The sequence below is a fragment of the Herpailurus yagouaroundi genome, unplaced genomic scaffold, assembly GCF_014898765.1.
Source record: "Herpailurus yagouaroundi ecotype Mexico unplaced genomic scaffold, PumYag 77, whole genome shotgun sequence".
Classification (NCBI taxonomy): Eukaryota; Metazoa; Chordata; class Mammalia; order Carnivora; family Felidae; genus Herpailurus; species Herpailurus yagouaroundi.
The window spans coordinates 66,695,674-66,714,044 of record NW_024412388.1 but is presented as its reverse complement, the minus strand read 5'-3'; the positions used below and the strand labels follow the sequence as shown (position 1 = coordinate 66,714,044).

The 18,371-nt window shown below is 34.6% G+C and overlaps 1 protein-coding gene and 1 pseudogene across 5 annotated transcripts in view; one reads left to right on the top strand and one right to left on the bottom strand.

Moving 5' to 3' along the window:
- ADGRL4 (adhesion G protein-coupled receptor L4) overlaps window positions 1-18,371 on the top strand; it is a 110,012-nt gene that overhangs the window by 71,439 nt on the left and 20,202 nt on the right. For 3 of the 5 annotated variants that reach the window (XM_040470741.1, XM_040470739.1, XM_040470742.1), the window contains exons 9-14: window positions 2,615-2,820; window positions 4,452-4,505; window positions 5,022-5,195; window positions 6,625-6,828; window positions 9,132-9,352; window positions 9,475-9,541. In XM_040470741.1, coding sequence (XP_040326675.1) covers window positions 2,615-2,820; window positions 4,452-4,505; window positions 5,022-5,195; window positions 6,625-6,828; window positions 9,132-9,352; window positions 9,475-9,541 — 926 coding nt within the window. The remainder of the gene's footprint in view (window positions 1-2,614; window positions 2,821-4,451; window positions 4,506-5,021; window positions 5,196-6,624; window positions 6,829-9,131; window positions 9,353-9,474; window positions 9,542-18,371) is intronic. The other 2 variants (XM_040470740.1, XM_040470743.1) reach the window with 2 other exon arrangements.
- LOC121027359 (transcription factor BTF3-like) lies at window positions 682-2,584 on the bottom strand (annotated as a pseudogene).

Sequence of the window (18,371 nt, the reverse complement as noted above, 5' to 3'; positions counted from 1 at the left end):
GACTAGTTGATATCACTCGGAGTCCTCATGATGTCACTAGCCCAACCATGTGAGACTACTTCATTTCTTTCTTTCATATAAGTTTTCTTAAGCTGACCGTTCAAGAAAATACTCTTACCTAATACACATAGATTTCAGCAACCTCTTAGCAATGTGTCTTCTCTTGTGATACCTTTTCAGATAAGATAGAAAACATGAATCATGATATATTTTGGCAATGTCTAGCTCACATACCCATAGCAATATCCAAAAATATTATTCATTAATGTGATATTGTGATGTGGAAGGACTCAGGTTTGTATCACGGTTCTTTGTTTTTTGTTTTTTGTGGTTTTTTTAATTAACCTTGTTTCAAAGTCTATTCCCAGGCTTCTTCAGCTTCATTAGCTGCAAAGAGTGAATTGTGTATAAACAAACACTGAAAATAGTTGTGGTATCCAAGGGGCTCAGGCTTAAATATATTAGAGATCTAGATTTTATCAGATCTGTGAACAAAATTTTAAAAAGCAGCCATAATATAAAATAGCTCCCAGGGCACCTGGGTGGCTCAGTCAGTTAAGCGTCTGACTTGATTTTGGCTCAGGTCATAATCTCGAGGTCTGTGAGTCTGAGCCCCACATTAGGCTGTGTCAGCACAGACCCTGCTTGGGATTCTGTCTCCCTCTCTCTTCCCAACTTGCTCTCTCCCAAAATAAATAAAAATAAACTTAAAGAAAAAAGATTGAAAAGTCAGCTCCTAATAACTTCTTCAAGTTTTATCTTCTTCAGAAGTTGACTCAGTTCAGTTTGCTTCATTCTTGGAAGCTTCATGAAAGTTCTCCGCAAGATCTGGAAATTCTCCTCCTCATCCTCTCCAGTAGCAAATGGTACTTCTCCAGCCACAGACTGTGTGGGCAGAGCTTCAGCCAGTCTTCTTAAACTAGTCAGACTGTCTGCACCAAGTTGGTTTAACACACTGGGTTAGATTTCTGTCAGCTGCTTCATCTCATTGTGGCCTGTGATGGTGAAAGTGTTTGCTGCCAGGGATGCCTGAACTTTAGGCTTGTTAAAGTGGATCACTGTTCCTTGGTTTGTGAACATTTTCACTTCTTCAGTACCAGAGGCATTGTTTACCCCTAACTTCTTTAAGGAGAACTAAAGTGTTTTATCATCTGCTGTTGCCCTTCTGTGAACCACCTTCTTTAAGCAAGCAGTTCCTCTCCCAGTGCACAGTTGGACAGTTTGGCAAGTGTCTCCTGGTTCATGATACTTTCTTTCATCTTATTGGAGTGGAAATGGCACAGCATGGGGGTCTAGGGTTGACACTCGGGGGTCTCGGGAAGACCGACTGAGATTAGGTGCACATACATGGAGATCCAAGATGGCAGCTAGAGGGCACAGTTCTTTGGGTTTTTGGGCGACGTAATCAACATTTGTATTTATGGTTTTGATTGATTGATGCCTGTCACATTATTTGCTGGTGTCACAAATTTGAGGGAACAGATACAGAGTTCTTTGTAAGTTGTCCAGTAATCTAAAGCCAAAACATAATGTTCCTAGTTAATAAATATAACAATAATCATATTACTATAGTGTGTTAAATTTTACAGAAGCCTCATGTGTCATTTGATTTGTCTCCACCTTAGCCTAGTAAGTAGCTAGGGTGAGTATTACTATCATCATTTTATAAGTGAGGAAGCTGCAGTTCAAAGCAGTTCATCCATAGCCACACAAGTAGGAGCCATGACTGAAACCAGAACTTTTGATTCCAAGAGTAAATTCAGAATGCAAAGTTCTAAATTTAGTATCCATAATTCTGTGCAACAAATAGAGGAGGTGTATGATCTAAGTGGCAAGAGGAATTTTGAAAAGATAATAGATCTAGATTTTGAGTTGTTCACACACTTAATATCAGTAATAATGAGCTGCTTCAAAAACCAAGACAATGTGAGATCCATTAATATAGGTGCACGGTCTAAGCTAAAGGGAAGATAGTCACATGATAATCTGTACTGATAAGGTTACATTTTTAGTACTGGGTTATATGCGGGTCTCCTATGCATTTGGAGAGTGTCAAAGGGCACAGATAAATGGCTGCCTGGCAAGGCAATAAATTTCCTGCCTTGAGACTGCATAACTGTATGTCATCAATATTAAATAGGAAACATTTCAGAGGGCATGAGGTGGAACTCAGTGGCATGTGACAACTTGTTTAATTCTAAAGCTCCTGAATACTCTTAAATCAGTGATAACTTTTTTCCACTGTCTAATTCCTATATTTGCATAGCAAAGATAAAAAAAAAATTTACCTTTTAAGTGAATGCATCTCACATCTTTGTTCTTAGGAATTGGATATACATTTATCTAGGACTGTTTTTCTCCTAAATATAGCTTGTGCAAAGGGGATGTTATAGTCCATGATCAGTTTCAGAATCATAGAGGTCAGAGAATATGTCTTAATATGATTTGATTATATAGACATGGACTTACTATGACCAATGTATTGGTGTCTAGGTATTTGTACGACTGCCTTAGACTAAACATTTGGACTGTTAAATTTTTACGTTTGAGAGCTTAAATATATATATGTATATATTTATAAGAATTTCACTAAATCCACTTATTTGATTGATAGGCAACGTTGCAGTTACATTTTTATATTATAAGAGTATTGGTCCCTTGTTTTCATCATCTGACAACTTCTTATTGGAACCTCAAAGTTATGATAATTCTGAAGAGGAAGAAAGAGTTGTTTCTTCAGTGATTTCAGTCTCTATTAGCTCGAACCCACCCACACTGTATGAACTTGAACAAATAACATTTACATTAAGTCACATAAAGGTAAGCTGTTTTTCTGGTGACTTCTGGTTATGATTGTAAAACATTCGAAGTGAGCGTTTTTGTTGTGTCACTTTAATTATATGTGAATTCTTCAGTTTAAAAATTGAAATAAAAGAGTAAAGTAATTTCAACTCATTTTTCTATAAAATAGGTTTTTACTTTCAGTGCTCTCTAAACTTTCTAATAAATATCAAGGAATTTTACACATTTGATTCTCTGAAATTAAGCTATATTTTATTTTTATTTTTAATTACATCATTCACTTTGGAAGTGTCTGTACTTTTTATGAATGAGTTATAAAAAACGTATCAAAGAGATAAATGTCATTTGTGCAATGAAAGAGATGTTTGATTAATAATTGCCATTTGAAATAATAATTGCTGCAGGGATTTAGATGCTGATTACAATAAAATCACAGAGACGTTTACAATATTTCATAAAGAAATTAGCTGAGACCACTGTGCTCTTTAATTGTTATTCTAAATCTTTTTGAAGCTCCAAAAAATTAAAATTCTACTATAATAAACATTAGAAAGAACTAAATAGTTTTTTTTGTATACCTAAAAATGAATGAGGAAACTAAAGATTATAGATTACTCACTGCTTTTTTACAGTTGATGGTTTCTTGGACTTTCAATAGAATTTCAGTCCTAGTACCTGAATAAGGTACCTTTAATGCTCCATTTGAAGAGTCTTGAAGCTAGACAGTTGTGTTTGCATATAATAAAAGAACATATATGCTTACATACAATACAAATGTGTCACTATAAGTAAAGACATCTAATGTAGAAAGAAACTAAATGTATAGAAAATACAAGAAAATAGTAGCTCAAACCTAAACATTGGTAGGCATTATGTTCAGTGCAAAAGAAGATGTGAAATGTTTTAAGAATGGAAACGAAACTTAGATATTTTCAGATGCTAAATGACCTTTAGACACTAGAAACAAAACATTGTTCTTTCACATAGTCTGATGGTTTTTCTGCAGTTTTTACTAGTAGAATGTTTTGGCAGCTGAAGAGATGACAAGGACAACTCAGTCACCAATCTCTGATACAATGACAAAATAAAACACAACACACATTTAAATAAAAATTCTTCACCAAAACCAATGGGAAAATTGATTGTCCTTAATCTATCTCTGTGTTCAAATTTTTTATCCATTCAAATTAATGACCACTATGAAATTTTATCACTTTCTTTCGACAACACATTCACTAATTCATGGTTTCCCTCTTTCTTAGAATAAAATTTGGATCCTATCTTTTCCCTAAAAAAAAAAAAAAAAAGAAGCTATCTCCTATATAACAGCTTCAGTTTCCTGATTCCCTGAGAATTTATTTGCAATTTCACCAATTAGTATACACTTCTCCATTACCTCAAAGGAATATTAAAAGTAGTTGTCATAATAGTATTATGTTATGCTTACTTAATATAAGTATATGGTAAAGAAAACTCTATTTAAAATACTAAACAACCATCCTGTAGCCTATGTGATCAGACCCTATCTCTGATCTTGTCTTCAACTGATCCTTATCTCATTCACTATACCCTAACTACCCTGTCATCTAGATGGTTCTGGAAGATTCCTATTCAGTCTTAACTCAAAGCTTTTTCATTTTCCATTCAAGCTGGAACCCTGTGTTCCCAAGTCTTCGGGGTTTACTCTCTCTAACTTCATTGAGGTATTTGCTTTAACATCATCTCCTAAGACCTCCTCAGACCAACCCCAACTACTTTTTTTTTTCCCTTTGTTTGGTTTATTTTTCTTGTTTAATCATTTCTCATCTCATGAGAATATAAAATCAACAACACAAATACTTTTACTGTTTTGTTCAATACTTTATTTCTAGTACTTGGGTCAGTGAATAATATCTAGTATATACCCAATAAACTTTTATTAAATGAAGATTGCATGATAATTATGTGTCATGCACTATTCTAAATGATCTCTTTGGATAATAAGTAATTCTCACAACAACTTTTGTGACACAGGAATTGATAAAATGTAGCACTGTTGCAGTAACTTCAGTCCTTCCACGTAACAATGACATTCATTTATTAGCATTGATTTTATACTTTACTTTTAGGCAAGGTGTTAATTATATTGACATACAAAATGGTATATTAAATATGACAAATGTGATACTAGATGTATAATTTTTTCTCTTTTTTCCATCAGTAAAATGTCTCTTTTTCAGACCACAGATAAGTATAGGAGTCAGTGTGCATTTTGGAACTACTCACCTGACACCATGAATGGCAGCTGGTCTTCAGTGGGTTGTGAGCTGACATACTCAAATGAGACCCATACCTCATGCCGCTGTAACCACCTGACACATTTTGCAATTTTGATGTCTTCTGGTCCTTCCATTGTAAGATAATTTTCTGATTCATATTTATAAACCTGCCTATTTCCTTCTTTTTTCTTGGTTATTTCAGGAAAGAGAATTGATTTTTTGTGTTTTTTGAGTGTAAATATCATATTTAGTTAATTGATAAAGCCCCAACATTATCTTTTTTTAATCTTTGCTTTCTTACCTACCATAACCTAAAAAAGTCTAGGACTTATCCAGTCTATAATAGCTAGTAGACTGTATGTTAAATATCTCTCCATTGACTCTTATGTTGCTTTTGATGGGGTGTCAGGGAGAGGGGAAAATGGGTGATGGGCTTTGAGGAGGGCACTTGTTGGGATGAGCACTGGGTGTTGTATGTAAGCAATGAACCACGGAATCTACCCCCAAAAACCAAGAGCACACTTTACACACTGCGTGTTAGCCAATTTGACAATAAATTATATAAATAAATAAATAAATAAATAAATAAATAAATAAATAAATAAGAAAGACATGAAAAAAACCATTTACATATTTAAATGTATCACAGTTTTTAAGGGCCTTTGCTTTTGTCTCAAAAGTTTATTTTTACCGAGTACAAATTAGGTAAAAATATTTGACATCTGGTCAATAAGTATTAGCATATTTATAACTAATGCAACGTTTTAATAATGTAGAAGCCTACAAGATTTTTAAACATGAAAATCTCTCTACAGTGAAAAACTTCATGCTATGTATTTCATATCATTAATATCTTTCTTTTACATTATATAATTTCTTATTTTATATCTCTGTATCATAATTATCATTAAATATCAGGTTAGTTTCTATGTCTATCGAGAATCCATCAAATATATAAAGTGGCCAAATAGATCTACCTCACCATGTCAGTTATAAAGACTTTTTTTCCTGAATGTTAAGTGAGAAAAGAAGCCTCTACTCTGTATATAGAATATAAATATTCATCTGGCTAGAATAAAACCAACTTTTCTCATTTCAAAATCTTTCAGCTTTACTATTTTGATGTTCTATATATTCAGTATTTCTGATACCTTTGTTTAATGTGTTTTAGATGAATTGCTTCATAGAAATAAGACTTGTTATTACCATTGATAAATCTGTTTTAATTAACCATTTTCACATTACAATAATGAATTGCCTTTCTAATATCATGAAACTGATGACGATAACATTGTTAAACCATGTACTAATATACACTGTGCCCAGAAAAAAATCACTAATTACAGAACTTTTAAAGTGCTACATGATTTATATCATATTTCTCTGAATATTGAGAATTTTCAAAGGTACAAAATTTTTCTCATCTAAATGCACATTTGTATTTTTACATTTTATGAACATTTTGATTAATGTTACACCAAAAAGGAAGTTCATTATATGTTGTAGTTCCTTTGACAAGTTACTGAGTTATTCTCTTAACAGCTTTATTATTATTTTCCCTTAGGGTATTAAAGATTATAATATTCTTACAAGGATCACTCAACTAGGAATAATTATTTCACTGATTTGCCTTGCCATATGCATTTTTACCTTCTGGTTCTTCAGTGAAATTCAAAGCACCAGAACGACAATTCACAAAAATCTCTGCTGTAACCTATTCCTTGCTGAACTTGTTTTTCTGGTTGGGATCAATACAAATACTAATAAGGTATGTAGATCTCTCTCAGTCTATTTTTATTTTCTAATTTTTTTCCCTAAATATACATGTCATAAAATCATGAATTGTAATTAAGAGCTTAATGAGCAAACATAGTATATATTTTGTTCCTAAGTGTTTTCTAAGTTTGCTAATGTTAACATAACTAAAACCTGCCTGTGAATTTCATTAGGCACAGTGTCCCTTGTTAGGATGAACCATTGGGACAAGTGAAAACTTTGCTACAAACTGAAGAAATAACCTCTTGGTTTGTTTTTTGGTTTGTTTGTTTTGCTGTGTTTTTACCTGGGCATTAAACAAAGGCAGAAGGGACAGAGCGAGAATTGGAAATTAAAAGTTTATCTTAACATAAAAGCAGCTGGGTTCATAGGTTGAGCTATGACAAATAGGCTCCACCTAGTCATTACACTTTCCTAACAACCTCTTTCCCACCATTATTGATCTAGGGCCTTACCAGTTTCTATATTGTATTAGTCTGAGTCCTCCTAGGAGCAGGCGTTAAAATGGGATTAAACGGGGCGCCTGGGTGGCTCAGTCTGTTAAGCGGCTGACTTCAGCTCAGGTCACGATCTCACGATCCGTGAGTTCGAGCCCCGCGTCGGGCTCTATGCTGACAGCTCAGAGCCTGGAGCCTGCTTCAGATTCTGTGTCTCCCTCTCTCTCTGCCCCTCCCCTGTTCATGCTCTGTCTCTCTCTGTCTCAAAAATAAATAAACATTAAAAAAAATTTTTTTTAAAAATGGGACTAAACATGCAGTAAATTAATTAGGCAGAATGGCTGAGAGATAATGGGAAGAGAGAGACTGGAGAGTCATCAGACCAAAACGCAAGTGAGTATCTGCATGAGAAGATGTGTAAAGGAAAGAAGGAAGGAAGGACAAGTAGGTGGAAGTGTTTGACACAGCAGTACACTTTTCAGGAAAGTTCAGCATGGTTGTCAAGGAGTCCTTTGAGAAGACCTTGAGTCAAATCTGTGTCTCAAGAAGAGGAAGGTCTTAGTAGCAGCAGCCTATGGGAAACATGAACAGGGCAATGTCTTTCCTAGTGCAGCTTCTGGAGCTCTAGGTCAATTGCCCTCCCTGCAGGTGGAGATTGGAGAAGTGCATTCTCATGGCCACAAAACATTCAATTGTCTCCACATCGCCATCCTTGTAGAAATCTTTCAAGTATTGACACTAACCCCTAGAAATCAAGGTTTTCTTCAGAAGTAGATACCACCAAACATCTATCTTAAATAGTATACACTAGACTATAAACTTCATAACTGTTTTTGTTGTTGTTGTTTTGCAGTGGTGCTCCCAACACCTGCCAATTTTGTATACCACTCACTATCCTCCAATGCCTTATTTTTCCTTCAGTTTCATCCCCCCATTATCCTTTCCCTAAAACTATTCCTTAGAGTATTTTCAATTCTGTTTCACTTATCAAGTTTTTCTCCTTACTAAGCCAGAGTTTAATCTCAATTTCTCACTAAAGTAGCTCCCAAATTTTGATTACCAGTGACCTCTCTGTTCCCAACTTTATATAGTACCCCCTAATATATTTTGTATATAATCTCATTATGCTTGGATTATACTCCTTTTTATTACGTGCAATAGGTATGTAAGTGTGAATTATATTCCTTTTCCAGCAATAGATACTGTTAGTTCTATTAATACAGAAGTGTGTAACTACTTCTTTTTATATTATTTCCTAAGCCTAACTCCAATTCTATTTGTGAAGTAAATACTAATAAGTAATATTTAACTGAAATCCATCTTGAATTTACCTGATAATCTTACAGCTTACAGTGCTTCCATAATGAATTCTTTTTGTAAAGTATATTATCCATTGTCCATTTTGTAAAGTCAATGTTTGTCATGATAATCAAGATATTTATTATATTTCATTTAGCATGGTATTAGCAATAATTTTCATTCTTTGAGCATGAATAAAATTGAGGAGGGTGAAGGCATCTCCAAAACAGAAATCAACTTAAATCATAACACAGAGATCACATTTTACCTGTGACGAATCCCCAACCGATCCCATAATATAAATGTATAAAACTGTAACTCTCTCTGGACAAGACCAGTCACTTAGTTCTGTCACAGGATTGCTTCACAACTGGTGCTTCACATTGAAGAAGCTCACCTGGAAGTGGTACATCTTAAAAAACTGGCACTTGATGAGGATATTTTAATATGAGCAAGCATTGTATCAAGTGGCATAATTTACGGAGAAAGTCAGGATGTTATGTTATGCTAATGTTAAAGCAAACCCTGCTTATGGTTCCTTTCTTTCTTTGGTTTCCAGCTCTTCTGTTCAATCATTGCTGGGCTGCTGCATTATTTCTTTTTAGCTGCCTTTGCATGGATGTGCATTGAAGGCATACACCTCTATCTCATTGTTGTGGGTGTCATCTACAACAAGGGATTTTTGCACAAGAATTTTTATATCTTTGGCTATCTCAGCCCAGCTGTGGTAGTTGGATTTTCAGCATCGCTAGGATATAGATATTATGGCACCACTAAAGTGTAAGTTAAGATGATCTCGTAAGTATTTGAAATGCAATTCTGAATATGCTTGTGTATCATTGAAAATGTTGCTTTGTGAAGTACATACAAACATATTTATAGATTTATTATTTACTTTTCAGATGTTGGCTTAGCACAGAAAACAACTTTATTTGGAGTTTTATAGGACCAGCATGTCTAATCATTCTTGTACGTATATTTAAAATTGGTTCAAATTCCAAACAGTGATGATCAAAATTGTCAGCAATCAGGCATTACTCTGAGAGAAAACAATAATTTTGAGCACTTTACAGTATATCATTTTTTAACATTTTACACATATTGCATCATTATTGAGAAAAAAATACATGTATACACATTAAATTCAGAGGTACTAAAACTCATCTGCCTCTCCTGGAGGAGGATATATTTCTGCATAACATACAGGAAAAGCATTTTTCACTTATCAGTAATGTCTCAGCACACTTCAATACTGAGAGTTTGCCAACCAGCTGATAATCTGGCGTTTCAGATGTTTACGTTATTTAATCTTTTATCAATGATCAGTGATCTCTGAAGATTAGACTGTCATCTTTATAGTTTCATCATCTGTATGTACCCTGTCATCAAGAAAGTGATTTTAAACTAAATTGCGACATCAGAGACAAGAACCCACTATTTTTCATGAACAGACAAGTCATATATTGATAGTCCCATTTCAGTGAAGAAGAGGGCCTTTTAATTCTTATTGGAAGTGGTTTTTCAAACCTACAAATTTGGCGGGTGTTAAGTTTTCCTTTCTAAATAAAGACATTTTTAGATATCTCAAGAGCATTTCTAAGTGCTGTTAAGTTTTCAGAGCCATTCTGAATATAATAGTCGGTCAATGAATCTGGGAGGGCTGACAAGGCTCTAGAATGGAGTGAATTGTCAATGGAGAAGCTGTAACAGTATTTTGGACAACTCTGTCACCTGTGTTTTGACCATAAGCTAGCCATCCTTTTTGAATTGTTTTTTTCTCTCACTCTTTCCCCTTGTGTTTTTATGGTTGTAAGGAAGCTGCTAAAGGGTGAAAGACTTGAAACGTAAAGCAGAGAGTTTCATCAGGGTTTATTTTTTAATGGTGTTGGGGAAACAGTGCATTCAGAGGCGGTATTTCCTAATCATCACAGAAAATTATTTCTAATTTTCACAGTGAATCTAGTAATATAACAAGAAATCATTAGCTAGATTTCAGCTAAAATAATTTCATAGTTTATTGTAATTCCAAAATTTTCAACCCACATGAGAAGATAGACTGCATGTTGTTCCTTTCCTGTATTTTTGTGCATTGCCCTGATAGGAGTATTTTGTATAAACACACTCCCTGTATATTCTGATTTTACTGATTCCCTCTCTACAGAATGGGCCATCTCTGGTACTGTTTTGTACAAGTGAAAGTTTTTTGGATCAGTAATTCTTATACTTAAGATAAGAAGTAGTGAGCTAGAAATTATAGTGACAACAAGAAAAATAGGAGTATTCTGCTCTTAAGGAAGAAATGGAAAGTGTTCCCTGAAATTGTTTTGTTTTGTTTTTTTTTTTTACTTTTGCTTATGTAAGGGAAAAGATAACTTTGGATTATCTTATAGTAAAGTCCACAGACTTTAGATGGGCTTATCTAAAAATGAGTCCTACAAACTTTCCTAGATGCCTAAATGAATAACGTCACACTGTCCTAGGCTGGAATTAATGAACCAATTTATCTTCCATAGTTTCAGTATGATAATCATTCCATTTAACCAGACGGTCAGGCTACTTAAATAGATGAGGCATCTCAGTTTTATTCTAAAACTGAATAATGTTTATCTTCTTCAGTATCTTTAAAAGCAGCAGAAATTCCTTAAATAATTATCAGATTGAAGTGAAGTCATTTATTGTTGTTATTCCCGGTTTTTCTGGCTAACACTGGCTTATTATTATCTTTGTTGTTGTTGTTGTTATTGTTTGTTATAATTTTATATTCAGCTATATGTTGTAATTGTTATTATTCTGCTCTGTGACACACTGTTAAGTGAAACACATCCTGTCATCCCAGAATAGTATACATCTCTAGTTCAGAGATGAAGTAAAAGAAATATTGGGAACCAAACATCTGAAAACAGAGCCCCTAACAGTTTGAGCCTGACACTTCCCATGGGTCTGTTAAAGAGACAGTAGGACCAGCTATAGCCTAGTAAGAGGACTGGAGATGGGGGCCTCAGGGGTAGTGTCTTAGAACTGGGAGTCCTTGGCCTTTGCAGGAGTGCAATGTTCTTTTTGAAAAGCTTTTCTTTTTGCTGCCAATAAAAAAATGTTAAGTGCTCCCCTATATTTTGAAGACAAGTTGTGGATGAGTACTCCAAAAGGTTTGCAGAATAGAATCAGAAATATAGTAAGAATAGGGGCGCCTGGGTGGCTCAGTCAGTTAAGCATCTGACTTTGGCTCAGGTCATGATCTCATTGTGAGTTCAAGCCCCGCGTCTGCCTCTGTGCTGACAGCTCAGAGCCTGGAGCCTGTTTTGGATTCTGTGTCTCCCTCTTTCTCTCTCCTCCCCTACTCATGCTCTGTCTCTCTCTTCTCAAAACTAATCGTTAAAAAAATAATTCAAAGAAAAAGAAATATAGTAAGAATAAAATTATCATTCTGATTCCAGATTGAATGCCAGCATGACTGGATTTTCATGTCTCCTTGATATATAAGAGCAGAGTATAATGATCCAGTATTGGCACGCCTGGGTGGCTCAGTCGGTTAAGCGTCCAACTTTGGCCCAGGTCGTTGAAACCACGCGCTTCGTGGGTTCAAGCCCCCCGTCAGGCTCTGTGCTGACAGCTCAGAGCCTGGAGCCTGCTTCAGACTCTGTGTCTCCCTCTCTCTCTGCCCCGCCCCTGCTTGCATTCTGTCTCTTTGTCTACCAAAAATAAGTAAATATTTAAAAAAAATGATCCAGTATCTATGAGAGCTTGACATATATCCCCTGACTTTGGGCCAAATCTGAACATAGAGACTAGACCTGCTTTTTTCAGAGTTTCCTGCAAGCTGCATGTTTACCAGAGTATCCTTTGACATCAGGGATGGAAGGGATCATTATATAGCATGCCTAGGAATAAAACGATGAAAGAACATACACAACTTCAGCTCTTGTATAAACACAGGAAACTTAGAGAAGTGGACAAAAGTTGTAGGGTTGCCTAGAAGGTTGCCAGGTCAAAGTGAAGTTATGCACAACTCAGAGAATGGGTTGAAGAAAGGTGAGGTTAAATGGTGGCATGACTGCCCTTCTCTGAAGAATAGAAAGGGCCAAAATGGAAAGGAAATACTATAAACACTAAGAAAATCACATATACCTCTAAGTAGTGGCCATCACATAAGCCAAGATTACCAGCAATAATAAAAACTAAACTAAACCAAAGTGATGTCATGAAGCAGAGGAATTGAGCTTTATCAGTGAAGGGACAGCATGAGAGAAGCAACTATGCTGCTCCACACTCATCTACATTGATGTACTGAATGGAAAGTCATTATCCTATGTTTGGGTATATTCTGGTAGGTAAGGATGCCAAGCCATACAGTTAAGTTCTCCATGTTAATTAGGTGGTATGGGCATGAGGGGAGAAGAGAAAATATAAGAATTATCCCCTGCTCACTACAGTATCAATGAGGATAAAGCAAGACAAAACAAATGACAAAGAACAATACATAATAAAATAGAAATGATGGATAAGATGTGGGCAAGATTAATATGGGCCAAGGTAATCATTCAACAAATCTTCATTGAGATGAATGAACTTGTTTGTAGAAGGGGAAAGAAGCAAATTCCGCTTTACATACAGCAGATTTTTAATGTGAATTTAAGTTTCTAGCAAGAGGCCCCATAAATATGCCAGATTTCCTTTGAAGGTAAACAAAGAACACAGACAAATGGTCATCACTGTGTATAAGACAATGGCAGAAATAACAAAATTATTATCATCTGGCTGTTACTAAGAATATTCGATTATTGTCATTTCATGGCTTCATCACTTCCTAGTCTGGATGCCATTAATTATTTATCAGATTTTCCCCCATAAACTTATCCATTTCTCCTCTACTTTCAGAATCAAACTATTGCTATCCCTTCCTAAGATTCTAGTATTAATAATGGGAATTTTTTAAATTTACAGTTTATTAAACAACTATCATTCATAGCTAATACTCAATCTCCTTAAATCACTCACATTGTTATCATCCATCCCATGTTATAACTAACAAAAAATAGGATTTGATTCAAAATGTTAAGTGATTGGCTCAAGGCTCTAAGTCTACAAATAAATATTGATACGAAAACTTGAAACTAGAGCCTACCTTTCCATTTTATCTTGCCTCTCTTGCAGTTGCCTTATCAACTTACATTTCTGCTGCCGTTATCAATTTCATTTTAACCTTCCCATAATAAACTGCCCCCAACTCAGCTCAAACAATAGCAACTATTAAAAAAATAACATTGATGTTAAACCTCATTTTATTCCTGATATTACCCTAATCATTCTCCATGTTTTAGCACATTTAATCTAATCCTTCAAACAACTCAAATATGACTGTATGTATGTATTTTATTTTGAAGTTGGAGAAAATGAGACATAAAGTGATTACACAACTTGCTTAACAGCTAGTAAGCACCTGAGCTGAAACTCACATTCATGAAGTTGAACCCATGGCCTGCTTTCTTGATTCCAGGGCTGATATTTCCCTTTGTCTATCGCCCAAATTCTAGAAGCTGGAATGTGAAGTTCTCAGTAATTTAGCTGAATCCCGCGTATTTCCAGCCTGTTTTCACACTGCATATTCCCACAAAACAACTCCCTCAAAAATGTCATCCTTGTTAGATATTCTTGGATATTTTCTTGTTCCTTTGCACTCCAATAATCCTACCACCTTGCAGTTCTGCCTGAAATCGTATCATTAATTAACACAGGACGTGATGGAAACCTTTCCAGATTTGCAGCCAATCTCTCTCTCCAACATACATACCATAGAATTTTTATTCAAACTCTCTATGGTACTTTTAATGCTCTGTTTTGTTGCACACAGTAATTTTCCTTATGCGTTATGCTACCCATCCCCTACATCCAAATTCCCAAACAGAGCTATGAGTTTCTTGATTTGCTGACCATATGTTGCTCAATAATCAGTGTCATTTTGTTGCACAACCTTAGGGGCCGCCTCCGGTCAGTAAATTACAATCACTCTTTACAGAGCAACACTCACATTGCATTTTCTATAAACCCTAGACTGTCAAACAGGCTCTTTTGGCCACCCAGAATATAGAAGTATTTAGTAAGTCCTTAATAATTATCTGTATATTTCAATTAATCCATTAATAAAGACCACAGTAATAAATGGGGCAGGAAGAAACACCATGAGATCCTTCTAAAGCTGCGTGACTGCTCTGTGTCCTGGATGCCCAACATCTAAAATGAAGGTATCAGTGCCCACCCTATACAATAAGGCTATGGTAAAGCAAAAAGAAATGTTTTAGGAAAGGCATCCATTCTTTAAACTTAAAATGCGAAAATGCACAATAATTTGGAGGATGATTTTTGGCTCTCTTATTTATACGTTTTGTATTAGAAAATAAAGACTAATTTTAAAGCCATGGTTTGCACAGTAAAAAAAAAAAATGTATGCAAGGAAAGGTATGTTTGGCCAATACTGTGTATTTGTGTGTATACGTATATAATACATATGTGTGTGTGTGTGTGTGTGTGTGTGTATTTAAGCATAAATCCTAATTTTTAAAATATTGGTGAAGATGTGGCAGCATTTAATTATGGCAAGATAAGATTTAACATACGTGCCTGTTACTTTTTGGAATGTGTTAAAAGTCTCTAGAACACTCTGCCAGACAAAGTTTAACTGAAATTGAAACAAAGTGTAAAATATCTTAAAAGCAATAAAAATTTCATAGAATAAAAAGACAGGATGAAGACAAAATGTAAGCGAAACTTCAAATGTAAATAGATAACTTAGTGTTGATTCTGTTATGCTTTGCCTTTTAAACGAGTTATATGATTAATTTCGTGACTTACGCTAAACAAATCTGGGAGGACGTGCACTCCGGAGTAGACATCTCTGTAGAACAATGGCAGTACTTTTCATTCATACATGGAATTCTTGCATTTCTTCTGTAGAGGAGGGACTAGGTCCTGCAAATGATGTTTGCTTGTTTTTATGAATGAAACCTGAAGTACGTCAGGTTTGGGATTATAATGTAAAATGCCTTTAAGACAATATGTAAATGAGTAAGAACTGAATTCGAATCAGCATTGGTGGCTTTTTCTACCCCCAGGTATGTTGCTTCAAAAGAATACTCAAGCTTTTAATCTCCTCTGATAAGTGTTAACGATTTAGGTATTTGAGGAGCAACATTTTCTGCATTGATCAAATGAAAGTATTTCCTCAGGTGTTGACTCATTAATATTAAGGATCTCTTAGAAATTGGAAGTATAAACCAGTGACCCATCGGATTCTATCTAGGAATCGCTACATTTAAAATGTTAAGATTGTAACTACACATAAAAAGCCCTAGCCATGCTTTTGAAAGATGGAGCTGTACAAGAAAGAGGCTTCTAAATCTTTGTAAAGCAAGCTGCAAACTGAAGATAATTTCCATAATTCATTTCTTTCTTCAATATTTTTAATCTTTAATGCTGAATCCTTTCAACTAAAACTGCACAAGCGATTAGATTCAAATACACAAATATAAAAAAAGAGTTGGTGAAAATAATTTAACTTTTAAGTAGAAATTGAAGTTTCCCATAGACATGTTCAGTATTGAAGAATAGAATTTGCTTGATTGAGGCAAATACTAATTAAGCTATGTCCAAATAAGGCATTTTCTTTTAAAAATGGGAGCTTCCATTTGAATTTAAATCACAACCCTTATAATTGAGTGTTTCTATATTACTACTCCTAGCCCCTTCCTTTTAGGTTTGCCCAGATTTCCACTCAGTTCTTTGTAGTGGCCTCTTCTAATTGTTCTTTCTATGTCTGCAATCTCTTAATTCCCTTTCACCAGGAAATGCCTATTAAAACCTCCTCAAAAGTGAATTCCTCACATAACCCTTACACAAGAGACAATGTCCATGTATGTTTATTATTGTGTGAGCTATTCATATTACATTTTTTAATTTCACAGACTGCCCAATCTTCAAACAAATGCAAATATTATAAAACAATATAAAGTAAAAAGTGGATATTTTATCCCACACTCAATATTTTTCATAACCACTCTTTTTCTTAATATTTGCTCTGCTTCCTTCCAGACCTTTGGTATGTGCATGTATATGTGCACACACATTTCACATACACATTTATACAAACTTAAGCAAAAAATTTGATTACAAATAAAAAAACCCTGAATCGTTTATAACCCACAATACGTCATATTCATCTTTCTTTGTTATGATATGCAATTCTACCATTTTATCATTACATATTGTGTATATTATGCTTTAAATAATTTTACCACTTATTGATGAATTTCTAATTTGTACCTAATATTTTCTTATTATAAATAATACTGCATGCACAGGGAATTCTTGTTCCAATATAGTTACATACATCCATTACATAAAATTGCTAAGAAATGCTTCTTAGGAGTAGAAATGCAACAAAACACAATGTTTTAAATTTACGAATGGTCTCCAAAATATTTACTTCAGTAGATACTTATACCAACAATATTTGAGGATGTCCCTTTTCTGTCATTTTTGCCAACAGTAGATATTACTATTTACTATAGTGTCTATACAGCTGCTCTGGAATATATAAACCCAAGGGAAGGATTATGATAGACCGGGGTTCTGCAACAATGGCACTGCTGACACTTTGGACCAGATCTTGTGGGAAGACCTATCCTCTGCATTATAGGAAGCATAGCAGCATCTCTGGCTTCTACTCACCAGATGCCAATAGCACTGCTACCACAGCTGCCTGGACATGACAACCAAAAATGGCTCCAGTACAGCCAAACATCCCAGGGGGAATGATATCCCTGATCCTCTCCATTAGGAACCACTAGTCTAGACTTGGACATTAAGCATCTTCTATAGGAGTGCGTTTGGCAGCTTTCTTTAAACAACAAAAATATTAAAAAAAAAAGAATTAAAATCGTAACTTGGGCAATGTCCTCTAGATAACCCCGCTGAAGCTATACTGGAAACACTAGCCATTGTATATTTTACATGTTATGGATAACAACACAGACATTTCATTACATCTTTTAATTTAATACCATCGTGTTTGTTAGATGCATCTTTTAGTGACCTCTGTGGTTCAAGGCATTTTACAATTCTGACCTTTTCTTCATATTACATATTAATAAGCATTTCAGTGCCTGTAACATTTTGTTACTTTCTTTTGTATTATTCCAACCTTCTTGGAACAATAGTAGCTAGAGTTTAAAAAAGAAAAAGTGGAGTTTTAAAACAATACTTAACATAAATAATACATTTGTAGTTTTCAATGCATTCTCATACGTGGAAGTTATATTCGTACCTTCTCAGATAATCTCCTTGGGATTTGTACTAACAAAGTTTCATAAAAATTGAATAACTTTATAGAAATTAGAGATCCAAAAAGAATACTGGAAAAAATATCCCTTGGGTCTCTCAAGCCCAATTAGAAAACACTGGCCAAGGTGAAGCTCATCACTGGTATTTTGTTTTATAAATATAGCTTTACAGTGAGGGATGTTACATCATGATTTAGTGAAAGTGAGTTGGTAAAGCAAGGTATCATTAGAATTATTATTCACTTCACATTTGTATAGTCTTTTAATCTTTACAAAACCCTTTTAACACCTCAGTTAATCCTCACAAAAAGCTTTGGTAGTACAACAAAATGTAAATAGTAATAGCATTTAGTAAGAGATAACGTGTACTAGATTTTCACTAAATCTATTAACTATAACCTTGACTTATTTATAAATCCCTATGGGGGTTCTGCTATTTATAACTTTTTCAAGTATACCAATTCCTT